General features: G+C 34.9%; 2 protein-coding genes across 3 annotated transcripts in view; both read left to right on the top strand.

Annotated features, from left to right (window-relative positions):
* The window catches only part of LOC134675421 (sodium- and chloride-dependent GABA transporter 1), a 341,033-nt gene that overhangs the window by 24,024 nt on the left and 301,144 nt on the right, over nt 1-15,865 (top strand). The window contains exons 8-11 of one of the 2 annotated variants that reach the window (XR_010099737.1): nt 697-941; nt 1,184-1,387; nt 2,068-2,235; nt 2,946-4,408. Coding sequence is in view for 1 of the 2 variants with exons in the window: in XM_063533673.1 (XP_063389743.1) it covers nt 697-941; nt 1,184-1,387; nt 2,068-2,235; nt 2,946-3,044 (716 nt within the window). In the remaining variant the exon portion in view is untranslated. Of the gene's footprint in view, nt 1-696; nt 942-1,183; nt 1,388-2,067; nt 2,236-2,945; nt 4,861-15,865 lie in introns of those variants that run through there. The other variant, XM_063533673.1, reaches the window with a different exon arrangement.
* LOC134675461 (fibrillin-1-like) overlaps nt 12,250-15,865 on the top strand; it is a 55,928-nt gene continuing 52,312 nt past the window's right edge. Inside the window, exon 1 of the mRNA XM_063533730.1 lies at nt 12,250-12,442. Coding sequence (XP_063389800.1) covers nt 12,382-12,442 — 61 coding nt within the window. The 5' untranslated portion in view covers nt 12,250-12,381. The remainder of the gene's footprint in view (nt 12,443-15,865) is intronic.

Below are 15,865 nucleotides of genomic sequence, written 5' to 3'. Positions count from 1 at the left end.
GCGTTTGCAATTAGCTTGGTCTGATTCTATATATTGAAGCTATTCACAATAAATATAAATTTTAATCAAAATTCTCCCATTTATATTTCTCTTTTCTCTGCGCTTGTCGCCTGTACATGTTTTGTTACGAATACATGCCTCTTCATATTTTTCTTTTTCTTATCTGATATTATCTTATCTTTCTTCTCTCTTCTTCTTCAATTTAAGAGGTATCCTTTTGTCGGTGGAGTATTCTCCCTCTCATATGCCATATCCTTAACCTCTTAATACGACACGATACCAGCTTTTTGTTTTATTCGGTCTACATAGCTACGTCTTCTGCCTCTGACTCTCTCCTTTTATCTTGCCTTCTATGATGATTTTAAAGAAGTTGTCGTGCCGTAACAAATGTCCAATCATTGTACCCCGTCTGTTGTTGATCTTATCTTTCTTCTTCTTCTTCTTCTTCAGTAGGTCCCTCAATACTGAGGATCGTGACAATATATCCTTCTGTTGAAGACCAGGTTCCTTAGGTTCCGTAGCGTTCTGTTCCCCGCCAAGCGCATGGACTCGTGCAGTTTTAATTCACACACCATCTAGCAGTACAGTGACAGGGTGTCATGAACTGGCCTTTTAAATTGTAACACCTTATAATGTACATGACAATGCAATATTGAATAAATGACTAGTATTTTATCTTTAATCCTCTTATTCCAGGTCCTGGTCTAGCTTTCCTCGCCTACCCGTCAGCGGTCCTCCAGCTCCCGGGCGCTCCGCTCTGGTCCTGTCTCTTCTTCTTCATGCTGCTCCTCATCGGTCTGGACAGCCAGTTCTGCACCATGGAGGGGTTCATCACGGCCGTTATTGATGAGTGGCCGAAGTTGCTGAGGAGGAGGAAGGAGATCTTCATTGCGATTACGTGTGTCATTTCGTATTTGGTTGGACTATCTTGTATATCTGAGGTAAGATGATTTTTATGAGTTATTGGTTAAATATTTGTTATATGACCACCACACTCTCATGAGAGTTTGGGCTATATAGTTAATTATAATTTATTAAGATATAGTCTCCAATAATCATAAATTTTGAGATATGACCGTACGAGTATAGCAGGCAGCATATGTGAAATTGTGAATAATTCCTTCAATATTTTGTTTGCATTGCATTAGGTTAGGTACTTGACATATCATAATAATTTCTCCAGGGCGGCATGTACGTGTTCCAAATCCTGGACTCGTACGCCGTGTCCGGCTTCTGTCTGCTCTTCCTCATCTTCTTCGAGTGCGTCTCCATCTCCTGGGCCTTCGGCGTCAACCGCTTCTACGACGGCATCAAGGAGATGATCGGCTACTACCCCACTATCTGGTGGAAGTTCTGCTGGGTCGGATTCACGCCTGCTATTTGTATTGTAAGTTTTTTATTCATTTATTCATATCATTTTTGGATCGCATCAGTCAGAAGTCAGTGTTTGGAGTGCTTTGTAAATTTGATAGGCATATTATGAACATGTACATATGTACCCTCACGCTCCGCGATTGTTGCGCCCTTACGGGTCGTATACCTGGTTGTTCAATACTATAGAATTTCCAATTTAGCAAGAATCCTAAATGGCATAACATATCTCGTGTGGTGACTGTACACAGTGTATATTTATTATAAGATATGAAATGATCGTATGTGTAATAAATATGTATGTCTTGGAAGTATCGCTTGGTTTTGATTGAAATTTAAATTAATTTCTTTGACGAACAGTATACAGTCATCACATAGATTGAAGCTGTGTTAAATTAACCTTTGTTATCAACAAGCGCTAAGACTTTTGTGATTATATGTATTTTACGACCTGGATACTTTTTAATAGGAGCTCCATTGACCAGCTTTCCAGAACTTGCTTTATTTATAATTGTTGAAAAATTAAATAAGTTTTTGCTTTTAGTTTGTTTTGCCTAGCACCCATAGTACAAGCTTTGCTTAGTTTGGGGCTAGGTTGATCTGTGTAAGATGTCTCCTGATATTTATTTATATTAGTTTAAACGGTACTTCTTTATATCAGAATAGTAAATTCAATATCTCGTTTTCTTCCAACAGAGCGTGTTCATCTTCAACTTGGTGCAATGGACTCCGATCAAATACATGAACTACGAGTACCCGTGGTGGGCGCACGCGTTCGGCTGGTTCACGGCACTATCCTCCATGATGTGCATCCCGGGGTACATGGTGTATCTGTGGCGAGTCACGCCGGGTACTACGAGTGAGGTGCGTTATACCATTATGTCGACTGTAGGTACACAACTACACACTCTTCGAGAGCCTCTCGTCCGGAATCTCGGCACCACTCCAATCCAATCGGAGAAGCGCGAGTTGAGGCAAGAAAGAGTGAGACGCGAAGGCAGGAGCAAGTACACACTCGTCCTCGGCCAGTCTCGTCGGGTCTCGGGGTCTCTCAACGAGTGTGTACAGTAGAGATGCACCGGGTATCCGGTTACTATCCGGTATCCGGCCTATCCGGTCAATATTTTACTATCCGGCCGAATACCGCAAAGTGACCTATTATCCGGCCGGATACCGGATAGTAACATTGCTTGATTTCGAAGTAAACAAATTGGATTTAAGAAACAGACACGGGTCATATTCGTACTTGTTTATTATTATAAAACAATTTAATCATTCCACTGACTTGCACGCGCACTCATTTCGTACCTAGAAATGAGTCCGCGCGAACGTTTACTAGGAAACAGGTGAAACCTGCAAAATGCGCACCTGAAAAACCGAAATGTAGGTATAGTTCCGCTGGCCGGATATCCGGCCGATGTTTAGGCCGAATATCCGGTATCCAGTATCCCAAACAACTATCCGTTGCATCTCTAGTATACAGCCCGTATTAAACATATGTCCTAGTAAAAAATAATTGAGAGCGAACGTAGAGATGTATTGTGGCACTGCCTAAAGTACGTTTCTTTTTACAGAAATTCCATAAGATCGTACGTATCCCGGAGGATGTGCCGACGCTGCGCACCAAGATGCAGGCTGAGGAAATTCAAAAGCACGGCGTAGCTTCAGCTTAAACTAGTCTTATGACCGCGATCTCAAGGACTTTCGGGATAACAACCTTGTGTAGTTTAACATAAGATTCAATTTACAACGACTCGGAGATGACATAATTTAGTTTCATCTAATCTTAAATTTGACTACACAAGCTCGAACAAGAATTGATATTCTAAATCCACGCACAATTTAAAACACCTTTTAAGGTGTGTAATGTGTCATAAATTATAAATAATAATTAATTACCGCTGTAGGAACTCGATTAACTACTCGGTTTGATTGAATACTCTAAAATATTTTAAATATTTTTATGAGTTAGTATAATTTTAATTTGTGACTCTTTTGGGTGCGTTGCGACGCGTTCATGTATGTTAGATTTACGCTATATTTCTATATTTAGGAGTTGTGTTAGTACATTAAAAAGTTAAGCGAACCGTATGAGTGGGACTATGTTACGAAGTATAAACTCTGTTACTATTATTGTCTTCCATGAAGCTTAGTGCTTAGATTGTATTTAAGCTTGTATTCAACTGTATTTTATAATTATAATCAATATTTCTAAGAGTCCAGTAACCTGAGAGCGTATAACATGCAAAGTTGCCAAAATTTAAATTACAATTTTATCTAGAAAAGAGATGTAGTGATGAACTTATTGACTTCATGTGTTCGTAAAAGGATCAGATATAATACAGTATATAAATGCCTGTTTGTGTGTGTGTCCTGCTATTTAATCTTGTTATCCTTAAAGGAATTAGTTATAGTTTTAATTGGTGTTTTGGTAGTTTAAATGTTTAAATTAAAAATATTACAAACGCAACGGGACGCGTGTTTTCGAATCTGTATGGTGTTTTAGGAAATGTATTTTAAGATAATATATATTGTCTATACCTGAAACTATTTAATCACTAAATTATTTACATGAATGCAAGAGTTTAAATGAAATTTATATTATTTACAAATTGTTTTACATAATCTTGAATGAATACAAATATTTAAAGAGATAAGTCGAGATGTAAATTATGATATAATTGTTATTTTAGTTTTATTGATATTTTTTATACCTATTTACTCGTATTTGGTTAATCAGCTTTAATTATTTTACTAGATTATGTTACTAGTCGATTAAATAATCGCTATTTATTATAAATATTCGTTAAAATACATTTTAATATTTATGTTGTAATTCCTAATGATTTCATTCTATATAATATAAATGCATTTTATATAATCATATTTTTCGTAAGGGTATTTTTAGTAAAATTTAGTGTTCCGTCAGAGACCAAAATTCTATAAATTATATTTCAGATGACGTCTACTGTAGATTTTCTACAAAAATAGAACAATTACAATAAACGTACTCATAGTCGAGTGAAGTATACAGGGCGTTTACTAATGGAGCAAAATCGGCCAATAATTATGACAACGAAACCAAACCGTATCAAAAATTAGATGTTCAAAAACCATCGGAGATAGTCACTAGTCCAGTAAAAATACTCTTATAAACTCAAACTAAAAGAACTTAAATCGTGTTCAAATTATAATTAACTTTTCACTTATTATACTATCGTCAATTTATTAAATAATAATATAAAACATAGTGAACATTCGTAGTTGTTTATTAGAAGATATAAAGTATAAATGTATTACGGTAGTAAATTATTATAAAAATATATTCCTACATTTGCTTAATTCAATTCATTTACTTATGTTTAGTGCCAATTTATAGCAATTTATGATATTATGTAACTTCAAATCATGAATGTAATTCATTTAAATACCGGCAATTAAATTTGATTGTAATTTAAATGAAACCCAAAATAAAATGTAATTTTTGAAAAGTAAATTGATGACAATATACTTATTTCAGCCTAGCGAGCAATGTGGTTTAAGATGAATGTGCTTCCATGTATTTTAAATACTAAAATATAGATACTTTAGATTTAAATTTAGTTGCATACTTTTGTGTACTTTATTTTAATCTAAGTAATAAATTACGCTACAATTGTGAAAGAACATGACAAATTAGGTCAATTAAAATTATGTGAAAAATATGAAACTTTTAAAACATGGTCTAAATTTTAGTTGTACATCCAAAAACTGTCACATATCAAATGTTGTGTTTTATCGTTGTACATTCATATTATATTTTTAAGTGTTGCCATAACAGAAATAGTAAACAACGTAATTGATATATTTCATTAAATAGTTAATAAATCATGTTTGTTTTTAATTCTACAAATCTTAAGCTTAAATGGGACTGTGCAGTGTGCGGGACTTAAATAGGTTCCACAAAAAAGTCGTCGAAGATGACTAGATGATAATTGACACATTTGATGGAGACTGGGAGATGCTAGTACACAAAGAAGAAAACTAATTAGGCTTATCCAAGTCCAAGTGGAATAATTAGGAGCATTCCATGAAATTGTCTACCGTTGTCCCGTAGAAACGCGAAGTTTCTGAAGATTTAAAGGTATAGGTAAGAGTTTCCTTTTCTATGACAAATGGTCAAAAATATGCACAGAAATATAATCGCCTGCTTTAAATGCCGAGAAAAAAGTCGCAACACAGGAAATAAAATGCGTTTGTACGGGACAGCCCGTGGAATGCTCCATTAGCAAGACAAATACTATAAATTTTTTTATACACACACAATTATATCCCGAGATTTAGTTGTTCAAATAAATATAGGTACGAAATAAGGTAGGAAATATCACAGAGTCACGTACGCTTTTTTTCAACAGGTATTCACATAATTTCTCGGGAAGTCCATAGGATGGAAGCTTTTCTACAGTTGCTACAATTCTACAGTTGCTACAATACAACTACATACATTTGCTACAATGTTGTATACGCCTCATAAATTAAATGAGGCGTATACAACATTGTAGCAAATGTATGAACTCATTCTAAACACTAATCAATATGTGAACCGGCCCTAAGGCAAGTGTACACGCTTGTAGAGGCCTTATAGGAAATAAATAAAATATTGATTATCTCCGAAATGGAGTTAATTAGAATATCGGTGTCTTTGAGAAAGTTACTTGATTTAAGCTCAGGAATGCACCCTTGAAATTAACGGAAATAAAAAAAACACGGTGTATATCTCTCATTTGTAGAAAAAAACATGTTCTTGCCCCATTTTTGATCATTTCCGTATATTTTTGCCACAAAACCGACCGTTTGGTAAAGAGGGCCGTATCTGTAGTTAGTAACGTGTATTATATCATCTGAGTACAGTTTTATCTGGTGTTATCGCCCACGTGCGATTTGCCACAGCTATCTTAAATACAGCTTGTTTGCTTTATTAATTAATATCTGGGAGACCGAGCCTTGCTCGGAAAACATATAAAAACTCAAAAATGCGCGTTTTCTCAGAGATAAGACCTAGCTAGATTAATTACTCGCCCCCGCAAAACGCAAATAAATTTTAGGATAAAGTTAATAGAAGGAGTCACGCTACCTTATTATGCTAATTCATAAGGCCCACTTGCACCATAACCGTTAACCTAGTGTCCAATTGTACTGGTAACCATGGTAACGCCAGGTTTAACCGGTTAACCTCAGGTTAGTAAAATGGTGCAAGTGGGCCTAACAGGCATAGGAAACATAAGTCTAAATCATTAAATAGAATTTGTTTACTGGGCTAATTAATCATTGCAGACTTGCGATAGTTTTCCCAAAATGGATTCGTTCCACCTCTGAGAGGTAACCAAAATATTTTATCTCATTTTTTTGCACCAAATGGTGTCTATTAACTTTTTCTATTCGAAATATACCTACCAAATTTTTGATATTAGAAAAAATGTGCTTTTGATAACGATGGAAGAATCAGGGAAAAAAAAAGGTAATATGTATATACCTGCGCCAAAGAAGGCCCGGTTAGCTTGCCTATTTTCAAAATTTCTAACTTTTATAAGTGTGAATGGGTTCAAGTTCAAATTTTGCGTCTACGTTCAGTAGTACGGCAAAAAAAGTTCAAACACATACATATTAAACATAAAAAAAACATACTAGTAACGAGTAACGATGGGCCTTCCTTGGTGCAGGTACCTTATGGGGTACGCTGTTTTAATCTGTGAATTTTCGTAATTTTGCAGAGCCCACGAGTCACTGTGCCACAAAAGCTTGGTCAAAAAATTAGTAGCTTTCGAACCTTTTAGCACATCTGCTCCGCTGTGATTCCTACAGCTCACCAGCCACTCGCCTCGTTCTAATAAATATTTGCAGTATGCTCGGGAGAAACGCGAAGTATTTCAAAAGCTTTAGTTACGGATAATCACGGATTGATGACTTGATGAGGCAAAAAAATACGAGTAGGTATGTCTTTAAGTCGATTTGGTAAAATTTTTATTAACCGACTTCAAGATTTCAAATTGGATCCTTTTCAAAAATAATTTACTTTTTATTTAAGAATAGAATTTAAAAATAGAATCCACGAAGAATTGAGTGAACTCCTCAAATCATATATGCATATATAATTATAGCGATTTTTGTATTTTTACCAACAAATTAAGCATTAACATTAAACAAGTGACATTTGATGAAGTGGAACTGCTGATGATGATCATAACGGAACTCTTCAATGACGCATAGTTCACGTTTGGCGATTGGTCCTCTACGGTATGTTTGTTAAGCAAGTTAATTTTTCAAGATACATGTTTACCAAGTAAGATTTACAAGCCACATTTTTGTCAAGTTCGAGTTCTTAGATTGTATTCTGTTCACCGCTGCGTCAAAGCACCTACCTAGGGGATCTTTTTATACTGGTCCTCCTAAAGTTGGGAAGGCATTGTAAATAATAAACAGACACTCCTTATTAAGGGGGTGATGTAACATCGCCTTGAAGATGTCCATTAATTTGTATACATATGGAAGTCGTTAAATTAATACTATTGTATTTAATTCATTCACGAAGACCTTGGGTGTTTAAAATATATGTGATTCAGGTTACATTTAAGGCGAGACGCGCTCAGTCTGATATGCGCTATTTTCATATTAATTTTATATATGTAGAGCGAACTCTTACGTAATCTAGAAGCTGATTTGAGACTCCAATTCTTTACAATACTATAATATGATTTACATAGTTTGGGTATGGTGACAGCTGTCATGTTCATAAAATTTATAGAGATGACACTGTATCCATTTGAAAATAAAATAGACTCGTTGAATAACAAATTACGAACGAAAATTAATGAATACGAGTGATCTGAGGACAAAAGTTATTAGGACATTATAGCTAAACAAATTAGGGTTTTTGATCGTTACTAATGTCAAAAACCGGCCAAGTGCGAGTCGGACTCGCGTTTCTAGGGTTCCGCACAAGTCCGATTCACGCTTGACTGGACATTTCAAATAGGTTTTCCTGTTATTTTTAGGTAAAGAACTATATTGTGTATTTTTTTCAAAATTTTAGACCCAGTAGTTTCGGAGATAAAGGGGGGAATGGTCAGTTTTTGGCTATTTTCTTAAATAACTTCGAACCTATGTATTTTAAAATTTTTAAAAATACGTCCATCTTTGGGTCACTAATTTAACATATGTGTACCAAATTTCAACTTAATTGGTCCAGTAGTTTCCGAGAGAATAGGCTGTGACAGGCGGACAGACAGACAGACGCACGAGTGATCCTATAAGGGTTCCGTTTTTTCCTTTTGAGGTACGGAACCCTAAAAATGTTTAGTGCATAAATGTTTAGTATGTGCTAAGTTTTGATTCTGTTACTTCACGCTAAACAAATATCTGCCGCCTCTATTGTCAGGGCGTTAGAGTGCGTGTTCATATATTGTGAACACCTTGGCCGATCCGATATATCTGGCGACTGTGCCTACCCGCGAAGTGATTCTCGGAACCGGCGTATCTAAACATTCTCGTTTAATTGCTTCCAGTTGGATTGTGTTTATGTCTGACTTGTCTGATTTATTTCTGTTCATATTTTGCATAATGTTTGATGAGTTTCTCGGAATTATCGTACAAAAAGTTACATTACATTTGATATTTACCAGTCGTTTTTCGGTGAAGGAAAACAGCATGATATTTCCTCAAAACAGCAGGAGGCGATTGTACATACCCGGTCCAACAATTTTGTTCTACCGTACAGGGAATTTAATAGGAAAATAAATTAAGTTAACCAGATACCTATCTGGGAGACCAAGCTTTGCTCAGAAAATATATAAAAACTCAAAAATGCGCGTTTTCCCAGAGATAACACCTACATAGTTAGCTAGATCGATTTATCGCCCCCGAAAACCCCCATATAGCAAATTACACCGAAGTCGTTAGAGCCGTTTCCGAGATCCCCGAAATATACCTATATATATAGGTACCTATCTACCTATGTATATAAAAAAAAATTGCTTGTTTAAAGGTATCAGATTAGATTTAGTTGGTCTAGACCGTCCGTCTGTCAGTTAAAATTTGACAGTTCCTAACAACTGACCGGCCGATATCGTCCGGCGGCCTGTTAGTCAGTGGTCGGCTTTAGAAAAAGACTAGGTACGCGATTTTGTCGTGTATCTATTTTAATTGTAAACGCTTTTTAAAAATCAGTAACTATTACTTATGAAAGTAAAATAATGTAAATAATCATATATGATTAACAGACATCGTACATTTTCCCGCATTTTTGGTGCAGCAGAGTGGTGTTAACGGAATTGGCATAGATAATTTCAACCGAAATGGTAAATTAAAGTTATAATATTAACCTAATTAACGCTAATTAATCATTAGGGTTGAACTTATTTATACCAATTCCGTTAACACCACTCCGCTGCACCAATAATGCTGAAAAATGTATGATGTCTGATGATTAATAATAATACAAATACACAAATACAAATACAAATGGTTTATTCGCAGTAATTGTTACATATTTCCCGTTACTTATATTTCAAAAGTGTTTTTTAATAAAAAGACACGTCAAGATTGTTTACCTTTTTTCTAATGATAAAAAAACAAATATCTTATAGTTTAACTATAAGATATGGCTCATCTATCAAAGTCCATACTACTATGCTATGACATTTGACTTCTAATCTCAAACCTGTCAAAAGTTCACCGTTAACCAAAGTATGTTTTTGTTTGTTTTTAACTTCAAGATAAACAAAATACAAAACTATAAGCCCTGAGATAACCGACCGAATCAAAAAAGAACTAACAACGTATGGATATCATAGACTGTTACTACTCTTTTCTTCTGCATAGCAAAATGCATACAACCAAATTGAAAAGGCGTAAGGACGTATGGAGTTTGTAGAGAGTTAGGACCTTCTTCTTCTGAAGATGTGGCGCGTCCTGAGCGTCCCATAACTCAGCCAGGCTGCAACCGAGTGGGAGGTGCAAAGAGTAACATAATACGCAGACGTGGCACATGTATGATACCTATTTTGATAATATCTGCCGGATTCGAATTTTAATATACATCAATTAATAGATCTGGAAACGATATGGATTAGATGTGTCAGTGTCAAAAGTGACGTTTTTGTTTGAAGAAACGTCACATTTGACACTGAGATATCTAATCCATATCGTTTCTAGATCTACTAGTTGACGTATCTTAAAGTTAGAATCGGGCCGTATAGCACTGCGCTATCAGTCCGTGTCTAGTATTAGGTACTTCGAATAAATGTTCACAACTTCACGCCTATTTTGAAGTATTCGATTTCGAAGTAGAGTTCAACTAAGCGAAGCCGCTAAGCCAAATGAAATAGAACTCTAATTCAGATTTAACGATTTGTTATACTTTTGATATGGTTATGACACGACTACTTATTTATTTATTTTAAAACAAGTTAAACAGCATAACAGTAAAAATACCAAACCACTGCTAACTTAAAGATTAAAGAACAAGAATACAATATGTATACAATTTAACACAAGTTACAAAGACATAAATTAACACATTTTAAACAGTAGAAGGACGTGCATCCATCTTCTCACAGGACCTCAAACATTCATCACGCACAACCATCAGTCTGCTTGCAAACAAATCACACTGAGAGGCTGACGCGAGGAGCGCATTCAAAAGGAGCAAAGAACGAACCAGAGGGGAATTCCTACGTGATACAGTTCGGGAAGCCGGGACTGCCAGGAGACAACGGTCACGAGGTCTGAACTCGATTCTGGTCCGTGAAGGAACGTACAGACGTACTAGTTGCCCCACCAGCTCAATACAGTCCGACTCCCCGCGCAGGATACTGCAAGCAGTAGTGAGAAGTGCAAAGTTACGTCTTACCTCCAGAGAGTTGAGACCCAGTATTCCTAACAAAAATTTGGTTGGGTATATACTATGGTTTGACGGCCGCTCACGCTGATTGGTGCATGCTGCGTAAGGCACGTTAAAAACTTGTACATCGATTCAAAACCATGCAGCATGCGTATTGAAATGTGAACCAAGGCGAGCGTTAGGGTCGCATCAAAACCAGTTGAAAACCATAACAAATTGGTAAATTTTAATCGATCTCCAGGTTTTTAACGTGCCTTCCTTACGCATGCGGACCTATATAAGAAGAACTTAAGTAAGTAAAACTTTATTGTACGGAAGAGAGGAATACAGGTACATCAGATAGAACATAAATATAGTACAATGGCGAACTTATCCCTAATTTTGTCTCAATATAGAAAATTATTATAATTTGTTAACATACATACATACATACATATAATCACGCCTATTTCCCGGAGGGGTAGGCAGAGACCACGGATTTCCACTTGCTACGATCCTGACATAGCTCTTTCCTGAAGAAAGGCCAGGTCAAGAGCACCCTAAACCGGCGAGCGTGTATGAGGAATGTTATGATAATAAAACATTTGTCATCTCTTCTCACCTGCTCTGAGATGAAATTGAGGTTAATTATAGATATTCAATAATTCCCTTACTGCATGTAATAAAAAATATTTGTATAAACTTAAACTTTAATAGCTGGCAATAGAGTTGGTTTAATAGCTGGCATTGTATGCGGTAAAGGGTTAATTTTATTTTAATTGTAGTAAATTAACTATGTATATGAAATTAATTGACAATTTGTGTATTTTCTTACTATACCAATCCTACTACAAGAAAACTTATCCAAAAGAAAACGTATCGCACAAGGCATTCAGTACGAAACACCAATAAGGCTGATCAAAAAGATACCGCCGAAAGCACCGATGATAATCCTTTGTCGCAGTAGACTTTCTGTATTTTTCTACTCTTTGCCAAGACAGAGAGGTGCATGCGCGACCGAAATAGATCGACTCAGGCGCACGCCGTTCGCGCAAGGATCCATGGAGCGTTCCTAATTTAAAAATCCAACTTTCAAACTGAAATGGAACTCTTTATAGAATTCTCTCGATCAAAATAACCGTTAAGTGAATAAAATGGAATTTAATATGAAGTTAAGTGTTGTGAATGTGTTAGTGTTATGTAGTTTTGCTTACGGTATGTATATGTATTGTTTACTTTATGATAGTGCTGATAATACTTGCGTAAATAGTGCATTAGGTTACATTGCACTGATTAAGTTGGAATTATTGTTAATGCAATTATTTTGCTTGTTTCATTCAGAAAATACATGCGGTTTATAAATAAAGAACAATAAAAGTCCCAAGATACATATTTTAGTCCACATTTTTATGTTGTAATTATTGATCTAGGTAAAAGTCCACATAATGTACACGGTGTAACATGAGGAAACCGAATAATTTTAACCACGCATTTCTGAGGTCAAAAGAAGTAAAAAATGTAATATGAGTTTAGGTGAATTTCGCCAAAAAAAATTTTTTTTGTTTTGTTTTTTCAATTTTTTGGATGTATTTGTACATAAAAAATGAATGTTATAGGTAAACTTGTCACTTAAAATTGATTTTTAAATTTTTTTTTCGTATAACCTACTTTTTGCAAAGTGTTACTTGTCATTTTTTGACATCTATCAATAAGGATATTTAGACTACGTCCCATGGCAGCAACATCACCATCAAAAAGGCCTTTAACACTAAGTAACAATAAAAACTTGTTTTTTTTTTATTAATAATATCTGTTAGACTAGGCGGTATTCAAAAAAGTTTATAGGACATTTTTGTCTCTAAATATGATCAGAAATACGCTGTTAAAATTATTCGGTTTACTCATGTTACACCGTGTATATGTGAACTTAAGACGAAAAATACAGTACATAATTATGAATTAACACTCGACTCGACTAATTAATCGATATTTTCGAATTTATAATTATTTAATTAAATGTTTTCAATGGTTGGGTGGCGAAGTTATTAAGTACTTCATTTTGTTATTATTATTAACTTTAAAGGAATGAGTAAGTTGGTGTTAGAATTATTATTAAATAATTTACTATTTTAAGGATGATATATGAAATGATCTCTTTATGGCTAAAGTTATAAAGAAGGACCGATTAAGGGAAAAAATATTCGGATTGTAAGACAGAGAAAAACTAAATCGACTTGTAATGTAAGTCTGTCTTACAACATTTTTAAGTCACTAAAACACAAATTACAAAATTACGAATATCGTAATTTTGTTACACTTCCGGTTTTCTTGGGAATTGTTACATTCCTGGGATTGGATATGTAATAATTTATACGTGTAAATGGCGTGAAATAAAACTTTACATTAATCTATTTAAGTCCAGAAATATATACCTATGAGTTCTAAAATCATGTTCTATTTTAAAAATATTTTTGTAATTAACTCGACTCGCGCTTTGTGTTCAAAAGATTTTTACATGTGGCATCACGATTTGTGACCTCTAGTCCCTCCCCCATCTAATCTTATCTTTTTTTTAAATACCATTCAATATTTATTTCAAAGAATCTATCTATGTATATATAACATATTAAATATAAAATAACTTATTAAAATAAACATAAGGTCAGAATACGGCGTTATTCATGGATAATCCAAGATGGAAATAATAATGACATGAACATAAAAGACGTCTAAATACCATCGTGAACTGTACATCGACCTTATGCCTTTTGTAATAAGGTCCACCGATGTACAGTTATGTGTTGCTGTTTGTACAATAGGTAATTAACGGTTCAATAGGTTGTTTTCTAGACACACGGTTAACATTAAAACATGTTACGTTAGCATTGGCCTGGTTTATAAATTTTAATCAATTGAATACAACTTCTCATATTTTTATTATTTATTTTTATTTAAACTTTATTGCACAAAACAACACGAGCAAATAATTAAAACATAGATTGCACTCCTCAAACGGTGACACTTTTGTTCATCAATGGACGCCATCGCCATACCATTATCATTGTGATTGACGTTGCTTGTCACGCCTTAAACATAACAAAATTCGCAATACATTGCGTCTTAGAATAAACTTTAAAGTGTATTAAAAATCAAACCACAAGTTATTTTTAAAAGTCGCTGAACAAATGTTGGTCAGTATGAGGAGTACAGCATACAGTTTAATTTTTTGCTCATATTACAGGCCACACCCGGTATAAGGTCGAAATATAAAAAGACAAAATATATAAGGTGGTGCTCGACGCGGTCCCAGTACATGTTATCTTGAAACTTAAGTCATTGTCAATAGAGGTGACAGCAAGGTGTCATCTATTGGGCATTAGCATGTCGAACACTAGTACGTTTACCTTACAATAATGTACAAATGGCGGACTTAATGCCAAAAGGCATTCGATCTCTACCAGTTAACCATGGGGTCAAATTTAATAGAGACACCTATATATAAAATTGGTGCAGAGAGATTGTATGTGAGGTGAGAGAGAGTATTGATAAATATATCGTATTTAAGTGTACCTACTGTCAAAGAATTCAATTTCAGTACATTTCGTACCTTGTCACTGAAAGTCGCTATAGTTCGTTTTTTTTAGCATTAGAAAGAACTCCACAGAAGCAAGCGTGCAGTTTTTATCAGGCTCCTTAATTGTTAATAATTATTGAATTATCTAATGTAGCATCGTCAATACATATAATTTACTTCAAATTATTACCGCCAAAAGTGCCTGATTTGGAACCACAAGCTTACTTCTGCGAAGTTCTTTCTAATGCTAAAAAAAAACAGACTATGGGGACCTCATGCTATTATCAGATTATCACTGTAGCAAGGTGCGAAATGGTACTGATATTAAATTAAATTCGTTAATACATTAAATTCGTTGCCCGCACAATATTATAGTCCTCATTGTTCGTAAACTTTATTGCAAATGTATATAAGGTCCATCGGTTGTCAATAATTAATCACTGATTTTTTTATTTTTAAGAGCCAACAAGATTGGTCATTTCTCCATACAAACGTACTCGACTGTTTCCTTCTTGGGTTTTGATGCTAGAGCAATGATTTTTTCAACACAGATTAATATTGTCAATATCTGTGTCGGACCGTTTTGCTTTTTTTATATTTTTGTTTTTTAAGGCGCTAGAGCCCTTCAAAAATGGCCAAAATGGCCTCATTGACTATGCCGCAATTAGAGGCGTAGTATTCAAAACTGATATCAATTAGCCAAAAAAGCAAAACGGTCCGACACAGATAATTTCATAATCATTTAGATTTCCAAATTTGGTTACGATTGGTTAAGTTTTGGAGGAGGAAACATACGAAACCTCGATATTTGAGATTTCTACTCAGGATTTTTCGTCTTGTCCTTATCGCACTAGTTTTAGGAGCCGCTTCCGTTAGCAAGCCGGGTATATTTACCTAAAATATTTAAAACTCAGCTCCTGTTTCGTCTTAATTGATGGATCGATATAAACTTATTTGCAACCAATATATTACAGAAAATAACTGGAAAGGAGATTATTTTGTCCGTTTGGATTAGCGAGGTACTGCCTCAAACTTAATGAGAATGTCACTTTCTAACACACACG

Source organism: Cydia fagiglandana, chromosome 22 (assembly GCF_963556715.1).
Source record: "Cydia fagiglandana chromosome 22, ilCydFagi1.1, whole genome shotgun sequence".
Taxonomy (NCBI): Eukaryota; Metazoa; Arthropoda; class Insecta; order Lepidoptera; family Tortricidae; genus Cydia; species Cydia fagiglandana.
This window is presented reverse-complemented; position numbering and strand designations above follow the sequence as displayed.